The sequence below is a fragment of the Melospiza georgiana genome, chromosome 8, assembly GCF_028018845.1.
Source record: "Melospiza georgiana isolate bMelGeo1 chromosome 8, bMelGeo1.pri, whole genome shotgun sequence".
In the NCBI taxonomy this organism is placed as follows: Eukaryota; Metazoa; Chordata; class Aves; order Passeriformes; family Passerellidae; genus Melospiza; species Melospiza georgiana.
Window position 1 is genome coordinate 31,227,343 of NC_080437.1, and position 18,480 is coordinate 31,245,822.

The 18,480-nt window shown below is 35.3% G+C and overlaps 1 protein-coding gene across 1 annotated transcript in view; it reads right to left on the bottom strand.

Moving 5' to 3' along the window:
* Window positions 1-1,780: 1,780 nt before the first annotated feature.
* The window catches only part of RAB11FIP2 (RAB11 family interacting protein 2), a 32,353-nt gene continuing 15,653 nt past the window's right edge, over window positions 1,781-18,480 (bottom strand). The window contains exons 4-5 of the mRNA XM_058029208.1: window positions 9,930-9,975; window positions 1,781-6,371 (exon numbers count right to left, since the gene is read on the bottom strand). Coding sequence (XP_057885191.1) covers window positions 6,144-6,371; window positions 9,930-9,975 — 274 coding nt within the window. The 3' untranslated portion in view covers window positions 1,781-6,143. The remainder of the gene's footprint in view (window positions 6,372-9,929; window positions 9,976-18,480) is intronic.

Genomic DNA, 18,480 nt, shown 5'->3' on the forward strand with positions numbered 1-18,480 from the left:
CCTTTTTAAGCTGCTTACTTTTAAAGTATAAACATGTCAGTGTTTAGCCACGGAGGGTATTTTTCTGTCCTAAATCATCATCCATTTATCAAAGACTGATCTACATTACTAAATGCTGTAAAAACACATTATAAATACATTGCAATAATCCCCATGTAATAGCCACTGGCTCCCAGCACTGAAAATACTGATATTTATATAAACATTACACAATCAATGCCACACAGTTTCCAGGCTGGGCTGCACTCAGTGTGGTAGCCTTCTCTCATAATTACTCAATAAGTAGTACAGAAAAAACAGCTTCCATTAGCAGATAGTCTTATTTCTATCTCTTATAAAATGGTACTATTACAAAACAATCCAACAAAACAATCAAAATTCTAATTAATTAATCCAGAAAAAGAGATGTGTTTTTTAATCATCATTATTTATAACTTTACAACATGCCCAGTGTTACACAAAAGGGCAAAATATCCCAAGTGAGCTGCAGCCAGAACTTGCACAACACTCCCATAAAAACAAATCAAAATAGGGAAATGAAATCCTGATTTTTATTCTGTGGTTCCATAAAAAAATAACTTCAATAAGTACAACTGGAGAGAGAATTGTCCTTAATGATACTTCTAGTATCTAATTTCAGTAATTCTTTAACTGCTAAACTATATTTAAAATAACCTTGAAAACCTTTATTAGAGGGTTGAGATAGTTAGTAAGGACAACTGCAAAGACAGCTTCATGCTGGGGAAACTGGAAGCTGTTTAATCCAGCTGGGCTCCCATATCATCAATAGGATTGTGGCTGGTGTCAGCTAACAAACATTATGCCTCTGAGGGAGGGAAATGGTGTGGCTCCCTTTCCAAAGGGGCACAGGAGCTGAGATTAGTTACCAGATGTGAATTACAGATGGAAACTGGTATTTTACAGGCAGTGTGGTGCCTTCCCCTCCTGTCCTCAGTCCTCACACACCAGGGCAGTTCAAATCCTGTGAGCCACGGGCAGACACAACTGATGGGATCTGTGGAAGTCAATGGACAGCTCACAAACAGGCTGTGATTTCCCACTACCACCAAATCTCATGGACACCTCTAAGAGAAGAACCCTTTCTAAGTCCACAGATGTATTGACAAAGGTCCTGCTCACATGGCAAATTACCTGGGAGGAATCACATTCCTGTGGAATTCAAAGCTCCAAGAAACTGGGTGGAAGATTCACAAGGTTCCTCTCCCATACCAGGACCTTCTCCATACCTCTTCACCATCCAGAAACCTGCTGTTGTTAGGGCACACACTTTGCTGTTTTGCTGCTTCATGGAAAAGGAGAAAATACTTGTGGGTGATGGGGAAGGATGCTCCAGTTTTCTGTTATTTTGGCTGGGTTTTTATTCTGTCAAGTATTGAGAGAAATATGTGTCATGTTCTCCATATCAGAATTTGCACAGTGTTTGTTCTCATGCTAAATGCTGCTCTGGCCTGCAGAGCCAAAGATCTCCTGGTAATACTTACACAGCCATGGCATCAGAGGAATAGTGCATTTAAAGGAATTGCAGATACCATATGAAAAAAGACATACACAATTTAAGAATACACAATTTTCCCCACTAATTCAAAGTTCTGGATACTACTGAAGAGATTTCCCTTAATGGCTACCCTGCAAACATCTGGGATATTCATTCAGAGCTGTCCCTAAGGAAATATCCCTCTGTGGTCTGAGAGCCTTAACACCATGGAGTTTAGGAGCCACATGCTTTGCATAACACAGATTAATGTCACAATTCAATAAATACTGCAGTAGTGCATTGTGGTGCTTTATTAGTGTTAGACATGCAATATTTATTTAATGAACAGAAATTAAAATATTAAGATAACATTTTCATCAAATTAAAGGATCTGAAGTTGCAATAATGGAACAAAAATAAAGTTTTTCATGCATTCTAAGTTTATAGTTCTCACAAGTGCATATAGTTATGATTCTGTACCATTATTAAATGTAGACAAACTACCATTGATGCACAAGACAAAATAAAACCCTTAAGTTATAAGTAGAGATCCTATCCTTTACAGACTTACTATATAACCTGGATCTTCAGCTTTTTATAATACACTGTAATACATCTGGAAGCTTCTAAGATGAATAGGAATGGCTCAACCACTTGTAACATACAGTGGTTTCCTCAATGTAGAAATTATAAAAGATAAAGCAAATGCCCACTATGCTTTAGGAGACTGTGACCTTTTCAACAGAAACAAATCTTAAACCCCTTCATAAACAGATTAAAGTGCTACCTATTGCATATTAAATACTTCCAGTGACTGTATTGAAATTTTAAAGTTACAAATCCCTGAAAATAGGGTTTCCTACTGAAAGTGCTGACAGACCCTTAAATGTAGCATCATGAACACAGCAGAGCTATAATCCTTCAGCAAGTACTTCAAAGAAGGGCAAGTTAGTCAACATGCTCTAAATTCACCATTGTAAAAGCCCAGCTAACACCTCTATCATATCTACAACAGCAAGGGTACAAAGAGCAGAAAAGCATCAGCTCACTTTACATACTTGATGTAGGACAATAATCTTTCTTTAAAGCTGGAAGCATAAATAAACCCCCAGTGCAGCAGTAAACACATTAAGACAGCAGTTCTGTTTGTTTTAAGATGCATCCAAGAAAGGGCATCCTGTACAGAAAGAAATGCAGGCTAGTATCTAATGAGCATGATTTTCATCAGGTCCCCAAACCATGAAACCTTTCTAAATACAAGGCAGCATTTCCACAGCTGGAAAATTACAAATAGTTCTTGACACAGAGCCAACAGCAATAAATGCAGTTATAATCTAGAGAGAATGCTACATTCATTAGGAGGTGGAAAACCAAGCTAAACTTAAAATACAGAAGCAAGAGGTAACATACATAAATATTAAACATCTTTCTTGAATGGCTGAAAGTTTACATTTCTGACTTACAACATTAAAGTATGGCCTTCATATTTGTCCTTTTAAGTAAGCAAAATACATGGCAGAGCTGTTTCAAAGGATAATTTCAAAATATAGTGCATGCATGGATGAAATATTATGCTAATTTAGGAGAGAAAATATCAAAGTAATGTGGAGATGTTCAAAATTTTCATCCCTATATTTTAAAGGGCAAGAAAGACTGACCACAAGTGGCAAGTTTTTATGGGTTTAAAATGATCTGCAAGAAAGTCTACAATTTTATCCTATGGGAAAAACAGAACTTCCTTTGTTTTCCACATACAAATTACTCTGTATGAGAAGTTTTCATTTGAAAGCTGCATGGATCAAAAATACATGTAGGGTAAAGATGCTTTTAAAAAATAATCTCAGAATACAGGAAAATGTTAATATTTTCCTTCTAAGCAGAAAATGAAGTGTATGTAATCTTTCAAGAATTGCTCCAAAAGTAGCCTGTATTTTTACCTATAAACTCTATAAAAATATCTTCATAATTTTAATGTCCCATTCTGCCTCTCAGTAACTTTACCTTTTTCTAAATTGCATTTGTTGTTCTCTCCTCTTTCTTGACAAATTGTTAGAAACAAAAGGTGCTTTTATTCACTCAGAGATCAGATAAAGACTAGATAGCACATTCAAAGCTTCACTAAATTTCTTCACTAATGCACAAAAATTGATCTTTTCGCTACCTTTAATCTGCTTATCGTTCTTGGTATGCAAATATGTCAAATGATCTGCTTTTAGTCAATTATGCAGTTTGATATTCTACATTTACATTCTAAAAGAAGTGATTTCAGAGGTGCTAAATATAGTAGAGTTTCATTTTAATAATTATAAGTTGGCTTGCATGTGAGAAGTCACTGGAGCACATTCTCTGGTTAGTGCAGTTGTTAATCCTCACTGGTGGGGATGGTTTAAGCACTGTGGATACTAGAGATGGTCTCATACCAGTTAGCTGAAAATGAGTGTGGAATTCAAAACTATTGCAGAACAATTCCCCACCAACAACAGGAGAAAACCACTGGCTGCAGCCAAGCATTTGAAAATGTTTAAGAACTTTTATGGAAATACTGAGTAACTGAAACACATCCTGGTGTAATTAGAAAATGAAAATCTAATTGAGTGTAAACCTCAACTTCTACCAGCAAGCATACCATGAACTAGTACATGACCTTTGGCACTTTGAATATATTACAACAAATTTACAGTCATCGAGATCCTAAGTGGGTGAAAAGAACATTCACGTGGTTTCTGAGGTACCAAACTTGACACATCCTCAGGCTGACCAAAGAGAGATTGCCTGGTGTGGGATGGATTTCTGCACTGCAGAACACAAATGCAGAGCTCTACAGCTGGGCAGGGCTGGCACCTCTCAGGATCCATCCAGGCACAGGGATCCACACCAAGGGATCCCACGCCTGGGCTGGGAACTCTGGCTGCACACATTTTAGGGACAGTGCTAAATGGGGATTGGGAGGTAGTTGCTAAATAAAAGAAGAAAACAAAGGAGAAAAAGCCAAAAATAAGTAAATGAAATCTGAGAGGATTTGTACAAAGAAGGTTTTTTTGTAACTAGAATACTTCTGTGCTGTCCTACAATACTAAGGACATCAAAAGCAGACAGAACTTTCTCAACCCTTCCATATATAAGTATTCAAGATACTACCATTTTCTGCAGTTTAAAAAATGAAAATGTATTAAAATCTTTTACAACAACAACAACAACAAATTGGAATTTAATTTCAAGCTTTTTTGGTCATCTCAGCAGCAGCCATGCCATGGTGCTGTAAAAAAACCCAACAGATCAGGTGCAGAAAGAAAGGAGAAGACAATTATCTTAAATCCAAATCTAAAATATTCTCTGTACATGTTTTAAATAACATTTTACTGTTTCACAGCAACAGAAAATCCAAGTAAGACTCTTATTAAGGAAATTAAAGTTAAAATATATTCATCTTAATATTTTGAGGGTTCCCCTACAGTATTTTCCCATTATACCTTCATCACTATATTTTTCCAATTCACTGTATAACAGGTACCTTTTCATACATCATTTTACAAACAATTATTAAATGATCAGGAAGATATTTACTACATTCTTCTTTCATTTTTCTCAGTGAGAACTGACTTTTAGAACTATTTACATGGAATACAGACATTTTAAATGAAAAGCCTAAGTACTCTAGATGTGTTTAAGCAACAGGGCCTATTTCTAAAGGCATATACTTCATTGTCATAAGATTTAAAAAGTTAAGACACATATATAATGTAAAACTCAACCTTAAATTGATTTATCGTGTCTATTTAAGTCAGCATCTCCATTTCTGCTACATTTTCATGGCAGTAGACTTTGACTGAACAGAAGTATTCATTTCTTTTTTCCATACTTGAGTGCTCCAGTACCTCTGACTCTGTGAACACTGTTCAAAGTACTTTTAACACATGAAAAGGCATGCAGTAACTTCATACAAAAAGATCCTCAAAACAACTTTATGTCATGAGCTCACTACCAAAGCTCACTCATTATACACAAAATTCAGCATTTAAGTGTAAAATAACTGGTTCCAGTGTGCCAAGACAGAAATGGCACGGGGGTTTTTTTGACATTGTTATATAAAAAAGCACATTGTATAGAATACAGCATTTACTCTGCAAGGATCGATTGTGCATCACTGTTTTCCTCTAATATGTGCAGGACTACATTCCATTGCAACAAACCACACTCAGGTTTGGTAGAGTACTACACTGGATTGAAAACAGTGGTCTTGATGGCATGCTGTAAAAAAAAGAACAATATATTTGCCTAATACCAATAATCATTCAAGAAAACATTCATAACAGCACAGGCTTCTCTGTTGAAACTGCCACATGGTGAACACTAAGCTATTATATAAACTGCATGGACATATTTATTATGTATCATTAACTCTATTTTAAGTATTCTGTACCTTAATGTAATTTCAAAAAGAAAAAAAAAGTACTTAAGTAATCTAACATAAAACAACTTTTGGCAGCCCCTGCTAGTGTTTGGATTTTTAAAAAAAAAGGAAAAACCCACGCCATTGTCCCTCCTCCCCATTTTGCTGGAATTTCTTAGGAGAAAAGGAATGAAGAGAAGACAAATATTAAAGTGTGATCTCCTTCCACTAATGCATTCAGCAGAAAGCAGCACTGTCTCAGCTTTTGGAGAATTTGCCAGCTTTGCGAGAGGGTTCGTATGGCACTCTGAGAATGCTGGGGGTCTCCTCCATCACTCGCACCAGCAGATTGTCAATGTAATCCTCCAGCTCTCGGATGTGGCTGTCCTTCTTCTTCAGTTGCTCCTTGTGTTTCACCAGCTCCTGCAGGACCTCCTCGTAAGTGAGGTTTCGGTATCCTGCAGTGGCATCAAAAGGATTTCCTTCCTGCAGGTAAGTGGGGGGAAAACACCAGATTTCATTAGGCAGTTCAGAGTCTCCAGAAAATTAATTGGTTATTGCTTTTTGTGTTTCTCGTGTGCATCTCTTGATGTGAAAAGCAATTTTTTCAGCAACACCTGTTTGCTGCAGTGCTTTTCCCTCCAGACAACTGGAGATGGGCTGCCCAGCTGGTTGAACATTTCCCACTCTGTCATCTCAGAGAAAAATCTCAGTGAGGTGGACACACAGAGTTAGTGACTGTATGAGCAGTGAGCACAACAGCTGGCAGGTTCATTTAGGGAAACCAACCCCCTTAACTATGGAATAACAAGAGAAGAGCCCTGAGAATTCAACTCCTACTGTAACTTCTCTGAGTATTTTCCTCTGGAGAGCATCACAGCAAAGCATTTACTCAGCTCCACATGACATCAGCCCTCATCTGTCTTTCACATAAATATTTGTAGTCACCAGTGGTTCTCCAGGCCTTGGCTTCTGAATCACATAATAAAACTTTCAATTTTAAATTGCAGGTGAAGGCAAAAGGTTACATCTTACTTGCACTAGAGCACTTAAGGCAGAAATATATGTGTACCTATAAAAGACCTTGCTTTGTTTAAAGCAGGAGAGGCCCAGAATTAAGCAGTAGGGAAAACAGAATTGTTTCTGCAATGATTTCTGATGACTCAGTAAGTGCAGATATTAAAGATTGAAAAATTAGTCATCTTAAAAAGGACAACATGTAATCCTAAAGACTGTAAACGTGAATGTCTTCTTGTGTGTTGGTTTACAGAAGTATCAGCACTGTTAGACATGTTAAGCAGTATGCTTCATCTCATTCAGAAATGAAAACATTTAGAAGATATGGAACCTACAAAGTCCAGCACTTCTAACAGGGCACACAAGGCAGATTTTGTTTACAGTAGAAGCATGTCCTTAAAAATTACAAAGCTTGCACAGCTAAGAAGCACACCACATAATAGTCATACTCATTCCGTTTCCATGCCCCATTCTTTTCTTTCCATACAGCTCCATATTTGCACATTGGCACATGTCGACCCATTAAAATATGCAGCTGGGCAAAGTTTTCAAAGGAGCCTAATTAAAAGTGATGGTGCCCTGCAAATAGGCTGAAGTGTGACAGATCAGCTCTCTCCATCAATTATACTCTAACAGTAGCCCTCAAAAATATGCTTTTAAGGGTTTCTCTCTGCACTTGAGACATTAAATGTCACATTTATGGATGCATATTCAGTATTTTAAATGCACCAAGTTAAGGGATTGTAAGTAATCAGTAACTGCCACTTTATTAAAATGGCTAACCTGATGAAATTTATAAATTGGTTCGCAATCCATTTTCAACAAGTATAGAAGAGAAAGTAACTTCACTTTGTTGTCATATTCTTGGCACATTATCTTCTACAAGAAGGAAGTAAAACTTTCTCTTTATTAAATTTTATTCTCTTTACTAAATTTTTCTCCATACTCGAGAAAACAGCATTAAAACTTATATGCCTGAAATACAGGGTTTGCCTAATTTTCTGATTTGGCAAAGGAACAGGAATAAAGTAGTGCAATGATGACTTTAATTATGCAATCAAGTTTACTGGAAAATTGTGTGTAATATATTTGCTTTAGAGATGTTTATCATGCACAGGCTCCATACATGTCTTAATTATGCAAGAAAATTCTAGCAGAACTATGCTAGCATTTAGAAATTAATATTGGTAAAATTAAGATTTGGTATGTTCAGCTTGAGACAGTAGGTAATATTTAAATTTATAAGGAACACTTATTTATTTACAAAAATAGACACCACCATTTTAATGCTTAAGAATAATATTATAATTAATTTTTAGGGGAAAAAAAGGGGAAAAAAAGAGTTCTAAACAAGCCATGCAAAGAATGATTGTCTCAGCTACAAAACCCTGTTGGGGTACACACTGCCAGCCACAGGAAAGGACAGATAAAATGAATCCTGGCAATCCCTGATCATCTCCTCATTGTTCTAATGAGGAATTCTGCTCTGGGAATGTCATCTAAGCTACTTTCACATCTTTTGTCCTACTTACTTCATCTTCCTTTCAGTTCTTAATTAGGCCTTAAAGAGCTCATGCTGCCCTTTCAACTGGCTACTGCTCCCATTTGAACACTGCCTTCAGAGACAGGTGTTGGCATCAGAGGAGAAGACACACAAACATAATTACTAAATAATATGCACAAGGAAGAAATGTAATAACTTGGCGAGGGCTAATATTACAGAATCTAATAATAAATTACTTCAAACACCTTAGAAAGCAATCCTGAATATTTAAAAGGAAATTCAAATGGTTTCATTCAAAATTATGGTTGAGATAGAGTTTCTTCCCCACCTAATTTGTATTTTGCATTAAATGAGCACCACCTCATAATCCTATAACAGACATTTAGGATGGCTGGTATTCCAAAGGAAAAATCATCAAGGATTTCTTTTATCACCTTTAAATCCTTTAAATAAAACAATCCACATCTTATTTCTTAAAAGAATTAAACCAATGCTTTTACCAGCAATAAATTACATGATTTGCAGTAGTACATTTGCAAGCACATAGAAACTGTAATTATGGTTACTTTACAGACAATGGCTGCTAAGTTAAATCAATTTTTTGATGTCTCTTTTTGTCAGAGATTAAGTAACTGCCTGGTAGAATTCAGTTTACTATCTGATCAAAGGCAGCCTTCAAATACTCTGACATCTCCCACCAGCTACTTACATTATAAAAACTTGGGCATTTACAATAACATCAAATGTTATTACAAATCATTTACATAAACCAGCAGAAAACAAACAGTACAAAGTCATATTTGCTTGTTAAACTTGTTTTCTATATATTTTAGAGATTGAAAACAAACCCACTTTTAAAGATGTCATCTATTCACAGAACAAATTCTAGTAAGACCACATTTTCCTTCAAACAAAGACACTGTCCAGGCAATCTGTGGATTATTTTTTGTTTTTTCTTAGTACACAATTTATTCTCAGTACTTTTAGAAACAAGAGCGTTTTGAATTATACCTGCTAGCATTTATATTTTTTAGTGTTTTCATCTGTTCATTTATTATGTGCATTTTTATCCTACAACATATCAGGCTATAATTTTAATTTTGATCTGCCTTCTAGAGACTGTCCTCAAGTCTGTGATTATAGTGATGGTAAGCTCCAGTCTGGTCAATTAATAAATCACTGCCTAATGCAGAGTTCCTCACCTGACCATTACTTCTCTAGAGTCATCTAAACCACTCCTAAATTCAGGTTTTGGGGATTTTTTACCTTTTGTGCAAAGAACTAAATATTGCCCTCTTCATGATGTCACAGCTAAACCCCACACTGAGTGCAAAACTCTTCTTTATTTCCAAATTTACATTAAGCCTGTGCTTTTCTACTTAGGTTTTCTGGATATGTCAACAAAAGAAAAATAAAAACCTCAACATTTCCATATAAGAGTTTAAAAAAGAACAAAAGCTTATAAGCTTATACAAGTATCAGTTAGCTGGCATTTGCTGATGGCTTTCCATTTCATAACTCACCGTTTTTTTCCTGAGATCCTCAGAGCCAGAAGGATTCACATTAAAACTGTGGGGAAAAAAACATACCAAACAAATATTAGCAGGGCACACTTATTTGACCAAAACATCTGCTAGAACACAGTACTGAATTAGACACCACAGTTTGAATGCATAAGAATAATCTTATTATATAAGATATATATATATTATATATAATAATCTTACACAGCTACAAAGTATTTAATATAGTTTATTTTCTTGATTTTTTTAAACTTAGGAAAAGAAAACATTAGAAATTAAAGGAAATTTGAATATTTTCTTTGTTCACAATTCTTGTATTTTTTTGTATTCTTTTTGTCATCAAATTTGAATAACTAATGAAGAAATGCAAGAAAGGCAATTATGGATTTGGCTTCCTTATCTCTCTGCTTATCTCTAGACTTAGCTTGAGCTTCTAAGCATGGAGTGCTACTTTAAATGAAATATCCTAGAAAGAGGTCCCTGGGATGAGACTGATAAAATCCAACAACCAAACCCTACAGACTAACACATATTCCCAGCTTTCATGGCAGCTCCTAGAGGACAAAGCTCCTAGAAGACAAAATTCCAGTGAGATCAACAGCTTAGGGCTAAAAAGATATCTTCTGTAAACTACATTTATTTGGTACTTAAAACTAAGTAAATAATCTATTATTTTATAAACCTAGTGATTATTATGCATAACCAGAAAGGAAAACTCTTTCATAATGTTGTTGATACTGATAAAAACAGCCACTGTCTAAATGTCAGGCTTAAGAAACTGTCCACACAGGCTGGTGTAATTATTAGCAAGTATCTTCAAAAATCAGGGATGCTGTGTTCTTATGTACTTGCTACAGCAGGTCTGGAGATAAAACATTCCCCAAAAATGTGTCCAAAATCTAGATATGGCTCACAAATATTATTTACTTGGTAGCACCACAGCAGGCACATTCTTTCACAACACAGAATCTGTTTAGTTAGACTGCATGTACTGGCTTTGAGGGTGATGTGTGACTGAGAGCTACAAAAAACATATATATACATATACTTTTTTTTTTTTTAATTGTGAAGATTTTTTTGCATTAGGGAACATCTATTTTGTGACTGTTATCTGAATTTATAAGCCATGTATTTCATGGTGTAGAAGTGGAAGGGCAAAAAATTTACGAACTAAAAATACGTAATATATACTTATATAAATTTGTGAACTAAAACATGTAAAATATATATATTTTACATATATATATACATAAATATATATATTTTACATATATATATACATATATAAATTTGTGAACAAAAAATACATAAAATATAAATGAAGGTATTTTTATGTAAAGATTTTTTTTTTTAATCTCATTTTTTTTAATTTTTTTTTTTTTAAAGCAGGCAAACTTTTGCTCAGAAATAGATCCTGTAAACCATCTGAGGGTACTTGACAGAGACTGGATTAGAGGAACAGTCCCAAGCAGACACCCAGAGGTGTCACTAAGCCTGGCTAATTCCACCTGTGTGGAGCAGCGATCCCCAGCATTCTGCCCTGTTTGCTGAGACCCCTTTGGAATGAGGAGCCTTTTTCACAGGGCATTGTCTGCCCAGCCAAAGGCAGGGTCCCTCCCTCCCTCCCAGCCTCCTTTCAGCCCCACTCTGATGTGTCAAACACATGATGAACTCGCTCCATTCATGGCTGCCTTCCGTGATCCCAGCACAAAAAAAATGAGTTAACTGAACTGGATCGAATTAGCTTGGTGAAAAGCAAGAATGTCTCTATTTAACGAAGTGTGGCGTTAATTTGGGATATCTTTCTTTTGGGACTGTTTCCTCGTGTTAGACAAGATATAGAATAATGCAGCCTGACTGCTCAACTGGGGGGCTTTCTGAAAGGTTAAAAAAGCAGGATTTTCACTGCCTTCAATGACTTTTTAGTTTCTGTGAAATAAGTTCTGGGACTCTTTTTTTGTAGTGGTAGCTTAAAATGAAAGCAGCAGTTCTGACTATGAGAAGCTGCATTTCAAAATTAGAACTATAAATCACTGGCAATATGGACTAGTTGTTTGGGGTTTTTTTAAGCAGTAAAAAACCTGCAATAATTTCTGCAAAATTGTGAACATCATAACTGCAATTTCAAAAGAGAACATCTGCGTATTTTGCAAGAAGAAATTTGAATACACTTGCAAAAACAAAAATGAAAAGCTATTAAAATATTCCCCAATAAAAATCCAAATGCTATGAGGGCTCTTACTCATACTTTAAGGAGATTCATAGAAAATATACTGCTTTTGGAAAAGAAGCAGGTGCTGAGATTGCATATAATAACATTTTTCTAAATCAAAGTGTCTGCTAAGTAAGGTGGGAGCTCATTAGCCTTGCTGAGCCCTGCAAAGTTCCCTGCCAGTGCCCCAGCCCAAGGTGAGTGTGAGCAGATGCAGATTCCCACCACTGCACCCCTATTTCACTGTCTGAGGGGCAGGTAACACCTCAAAAGAACATCCTATACAATTATCAATGCAAACAGTTGGTGGAGTTGTCTGTTTGGTGTATTGAAATTCACGAGAGCATTTATTTTTTAATTTAAATTTCATCACAATAATATACACCTAAAGTTACCACCTCACTCAATTACTGGCAATAATTGTATAAAACAAACCTACAGGACTGCAGCCCATGCTGTACAAGCAGCACAAGCTTCCTTTGGGCAGCCTAAAAGCATTCTGAAATCATTGATCTGAATAGTTATAAAAAAATAACATTGTTTTGAAATCGATGATCTGAACAATTATAAAAAATAACATTGTTTTCTCCTGTGTTACACTCACAGTTCATAGTGACAGTGTTAGTTATAATCTAGTCTCTGGGGTTTTTTCCCAGAGTTTGATAAACTGGCAGGGAACTCCTGCTATGGGAGAAGTTCCCATGTACACAGCTTGGGGAAAAAAAGTATCTTTTGGATTTTTGTAGAGTGAGGATTACTGTGAGCAGTGATAGTGAAAAACTGGCACTGTGGGATTCGATAATTATTGTTTGTCAATTATGCCCAAACAAAATTTGCTCAGTTTACAAGTAAAAAAAGATATTTCTTTTCTAACAAATGGACTTTTCATGTGCCTTCAGGTGATGCCTCATACTGATTTTCAACAGTTTGTCTCTTACCAGTAACAAATTTTTATTCTCTCTGATCACCTTCAAGGAGCTACTAGCAGGGAGGTAAATCCTGCCAGCACAGATTATAAATCAGCTGCAGTAGGATCATGGAAGTGACACTGAGCCCCCAACTTGCACATCCCCTCTACCCTTCTCTAGGCAGAACAGATTTCTCCAACCCAGCATAATCAGTCCTGTCCCCCATTTCACCCAGCTGGGAATTCAATTAGTGTCCCTGACAGTTACTTCATATAACAGACATTTTTACCAGATTAAATCATATCCATTATTTTATTGTTCCATATTATTTTACAGCTTTGGACATAACTTTCTTTTTACATTTTTCTCTAACAGTAAAGTTTGTTTGAATTTCTGGGGTTTCATTGGCTTAGATTTCAGGTTTAGCTCATCTGAGCTGAGAACCCTTTTCTATTGTCCTGCTCCTGAGGGGAGAAAGGGATGAGAAGTAAAAATAATATAAACTAATAATGGAGACAGACATACTGCAGGGCTGATTCTGTAGAGTGGTCTGGGTTGCTATTTCATAATCATAGCAAGCATATTATTTTGTACCGTAGTGTCATTTTCTCTGTTTAAAAACATCTCATTAGAACTAATTGAAACTTTTTTTTGATAACACTTTTTTATGGTAATTAAATACTTCCATTTCATGTTGATAATTAACAGTTTGTATAGGAAGAATACAGTGGAGTTGAGTTCAGGATGTGTCACAAGCTCAGGTTTATGGCTGCATCTTAGAACTTTATTGAAATTTAATAGCAGTTAAAAATTCAAACATCAGGTCTAGTGGCTGCATAAATATTTAGCTTCTGAATGCCTAGAGATTAAAACAATCTTCATCAAATCTTTCCTATAACTGATTTAAACATTTTAGTGCCATTTAGTCTGACAACATAATGAATGGGAATCAGACTCCTAAATTTGCTCCATGGAAAGAGTATTTTCTTAAGGACCAAAAGATTTTCACTTACCTTTTGCTATTCCTATTAGTTACATGATAGTAGTAACTAATCTAATAGTAGTGTATACTATTAGAAATTAAAATTAGGATATTTAAATTAATCATTGCTATTCAAAGTATTAAAATTTATGTTAACTTAACATTCTGTAAAACATCTATTATACCAATGAGGTAAGTATGAGCTTTCAGTTTCTTTCCTTTAATATGGAATGTCTGCATACAGGTAATTAGCAAAGCTTTGCCATACTCATTTTTCACTAGAGTTGAAATTCCTATTCCTATCCCACTTCTTGGTCTTTGGACTGATTCTGATTTCAGTGCTTATGCATTTTTCTTTGGATTCTCACAACATATATAAAAATCTTGAAATATTAGGATGCCATTTAAGTTATTACTATTGCACAAGAAAATAAAAAAAAGAAAACCAAAACCAAAAGAAATGAATAAAATCAGATACAGTTAATGAAATTCAGAAACTTAGCCTTCCATAGAATATCAGCCTGCTGTGCCTGGCAATGCAGAGCTCACTTTATATTCTGAGAAGGAATGACTGTCTTGTCTGGCAGCTAAACAAGTACAGAAAAAGCATATTACCATCTATTTTGCAATTAGATTCTGGGGAACATCACTTAACACATTTCACTGTATAAATTGCTCTGCTGTCAAGCCATGTCCTGTGGCCTTTTGGAGTTTGGGTAACCCCAGGAGGACACAAAAAAAGGATCAGGTTTTGTGGCTCTCACTACCTCTTCTTGATTACTTAGAATTCTAAGTATATAAATATTTCTCCTCTTACTAGGAGTTGGGCTACAGCAAATAACTTTTTTTTCTCAAGAGACCACTAAAGAACTGTTAGACTAAAAGTTGTGCCAGGATTTCCACTGGAAGACCCTATTATTAGAGATCTCTAAGTCAACAACAAACAAATCAAACAATCCTAAAATTATATTTTACACTGAAACCTACAGATCCATTTTTGAATTATTAAAAGAGTAGAACTAATCCTTAGTTCTTATAATGAAATAGAAAAAAAAAAGTGCATTGCTTTTACATAGCTTCTGCATTTATTAATAAAGGAACAATAGAACAAATTATTCTTTTTTAAAATGAAATACAACAGGCATTTTCCCTTGGGAAAGATAATATGCCTCATGCATCCTCTCAAAAAAGATTTCACATGCCCTAATGTGCACCAAGAGACATTGAAAGCTTGAAAAAATCTTGTCATGCAGCCAGCAGGATGAACTTTCCTAACAGTATTCCTAAAACAGTCAACTCATTAGGAGTGACTGATTGCTGGTGAGGAGCCTGCAAAAGTCAAGATTAATACCAAGTACTTCTACAATATCCCTCAAAGAGTTGATGGCTCCAGCCCACCTTAGTCATGTCCCAAATGCTGTGACCACTCCTTTGCAGGAGCTTTGCAAAAGATTTCATTATTCTCTTATCACATGCAGTGATCTTTCAAATCAGATGATAACAGTCCTGGCAGGACAGACTAAGAATCACTGCAGGACTTCTGCTTGTTTTGTAAATTCACTTTACCTCTCATACCATCAATGTATTTCTCTTGTTGAAATAATGTTCCACTGACACACTGAATTAACAAATGTTAATGGTCTGGAGTACAATTAAAGCACTGTCCTAGTCCATCAATATTTTACCTAGACTGAAGATCACAGGTGACTAAAGTCTACTCAAATTTCAGTAGAGAACTGAAAAAAAATATTCATTTCAAGAAAAGCAATGCAGAAGTACACTGTTCTTAAAATAAGACATGCTAACACTAACAGACGAAACAAAATTTTGAAAATACCATAGTTCACCTGATGTCATTTTTTTAATAACCAAGAAATAAATGTGCTAAAATGTCTTAACAGACGTTATTGCTTTAGCAAGTACAGCAATATCTAGAGAGCAACATTTCTGAAAAAGGCATGTGAAAAGCAGAGTGAATTGCATTGTACACTGAATTTCCTATTTGGCAGAGAAATACACAGCCACTACAATCCTTTGCTCTCATCAGGCAACTTTTGGGGTTCATTCCAATGGAGCTGTTGCCAGTAACTCTGCAAGACTGAAACCATTTAACAGTGACTTTGATTGTGCTGAAGTTATTGCACTAATAACTCACCCTCACTGTGGTTTGGGATAACAGGTTTTACTTTAGAACTTCTTCAGCTCACTCGAGACTGGCACCTGCTCTACTGTCACAGCTCAAGTGAGAAGCAGGAACCCAGAGGAACACCAGGATGTTGCAAAAGCTTCTGTAAACACCTGACCATCACACATTCAAAATGTTACAGATATCAGCTGTGCTTCAGACTTAGCAATTTAATATTATCCAAACACATCACTGTTATCAAAAGCCTCCTGTTTTCATGGCACCTCACTGGTTTTTTAACAAATCTAATAATGGCCATATCAAAATGGGAAAAACTGGGAAAAACAAAACTGCAGTCCCTGATTTGTTTGGAACATGTGACATTGAGGAGACAGGCAGCTCTAACAGCCACATATGATGAAGGTGGGAGAGAGGCTCAAGAAAATCACCACATTCAGAAACTACAAGCAGAAAGATGCAAAAGAATTGAAGGATTGGGCTGCTGTTTTCTTTTTGAGTTGCAAATTTGAACAATTGCTGAAGCAGTAAGAAAATACAGAAAAAAATTAAGTAATATTTTCATAATTTATGCTGCAATTCACCAGTGATTAATATTATAAATATGAGCATTATGTGTAATTGTAACAGTGAATCCTAGTATCTCACAAGTTCCTTTCTCCTCCACTATTCCATCTTCCACATTTTTAAGAAGGTAACACACTTATTGCCAGAACTTGAGATAAAGTGTAAACTGTATGTAGACACAAGCTTTATCTTCTTTTCTATGAAGTATAACAATAGTTAGGTCAAGGAAATGCTACTTTAGAAGGGGTTTTTTTAATGCCTCTCTCTTGTATACATACAAGAGAGTATGTATACTCTCTTGTATGTACATACACATGTATATACATACAAGATATATATGTATATACACTATACATATATCTATATATACACTATATATACATATATACACTATATATACATATATCTACTTGTGTATATGTGTATATATATATATACATGTATATACATACATGTATATATATATATACATATACATAAGATATCTATATATACACTATACATGTGTATATAGAGACACAGACATTATTCGTGTATGTGTATATATTTTAAAAATATATAATGTTCATTAGAAAGCTCCCAAACACTTACCAATCCAGTTTCCCAGATCTGGAATTTGATCTGACCAGTAACAACCTGTCAGCTTTAAATATTGGACTATTTGTCTCCCTGTGTCCAGTGGCTGAGATCTTGTTAATTACCTAAACTCCCTTTCTGTAGGTCTTGTTAATTACCCGTCTCCTGTCTCAGAGGACCTTGTTAATAACTTGTACAATCTCTCTAAAAAGGTCCTAATAACACATTAAAATTAAAGATGCTTTTCTTTTAGCACTTGTCAAGTGGTGTAAATTGAGAAATTTTCACATCAGTTTATTAGCCTGTAGTGTGGTGTCATGTATTTTCCTAAACAAAAACAATTTCAGATAAACGATGCACAAGCTTTGGTTATGGCACAAAACAATCTTTGTTTTCCAGGAGCACCCTCAGTTTCTTTAACTGTGTTCAACACAAAAGCCACGTGGCTTCTGACTGCAAATTAACCTCCTGAGGGCCACAACAGCAGTAATTGTAAGAATGAGTGCAATTTAAGGCAATATTGGGTAAAAGTTTCAAAACAGAGCATTAAGAAGTACAAAACCAAAATCATTATTGGTAAATGCTGGCTAAGAGCACTAGACATTGTTTGCTTAAAAATTCTTTGTTGGCTGTATGATACAAAACCTCTGGAATGAACAGATTTTGTAGTATTTGCAAAACCAGCATTTTTTGTTTTGCTGTGAGACTCCTGTATTTTTAAATAGTCAAGAAATCAGCTGATAAATATCTCGATGCCTACAACAGACAATGGAAACCCCAATCTTAACACTTAGTAACACTGTGATATCATATCTACAAAAACACTTTAAAAATACTCATTTATCCACTCAGCATTTGCAGGAGGCAAAGCATCATCCCTATTTTACAGTTTTAGCCAAAATCAGAGAACAGCTTTGCCAGATCAGAGATTAATAGAAATTAGGGGTCCATTTTGCTTCTGCAAAATACTTCTAAAACCTTCATGAAACAACAATAATAAATAATAGCAATTAAAATAATTCAAATAATCCTGGCATACTTGCTTTGTAAAATAAAAATCCTACAAGTGTTGCTGAACCACTTCTATAATTCTTGGATCAGCAGCAAAGCAACACGTGGAAGATGTACTTATCTTCATTTGTTTAATTAGTAAATAGGAGTAA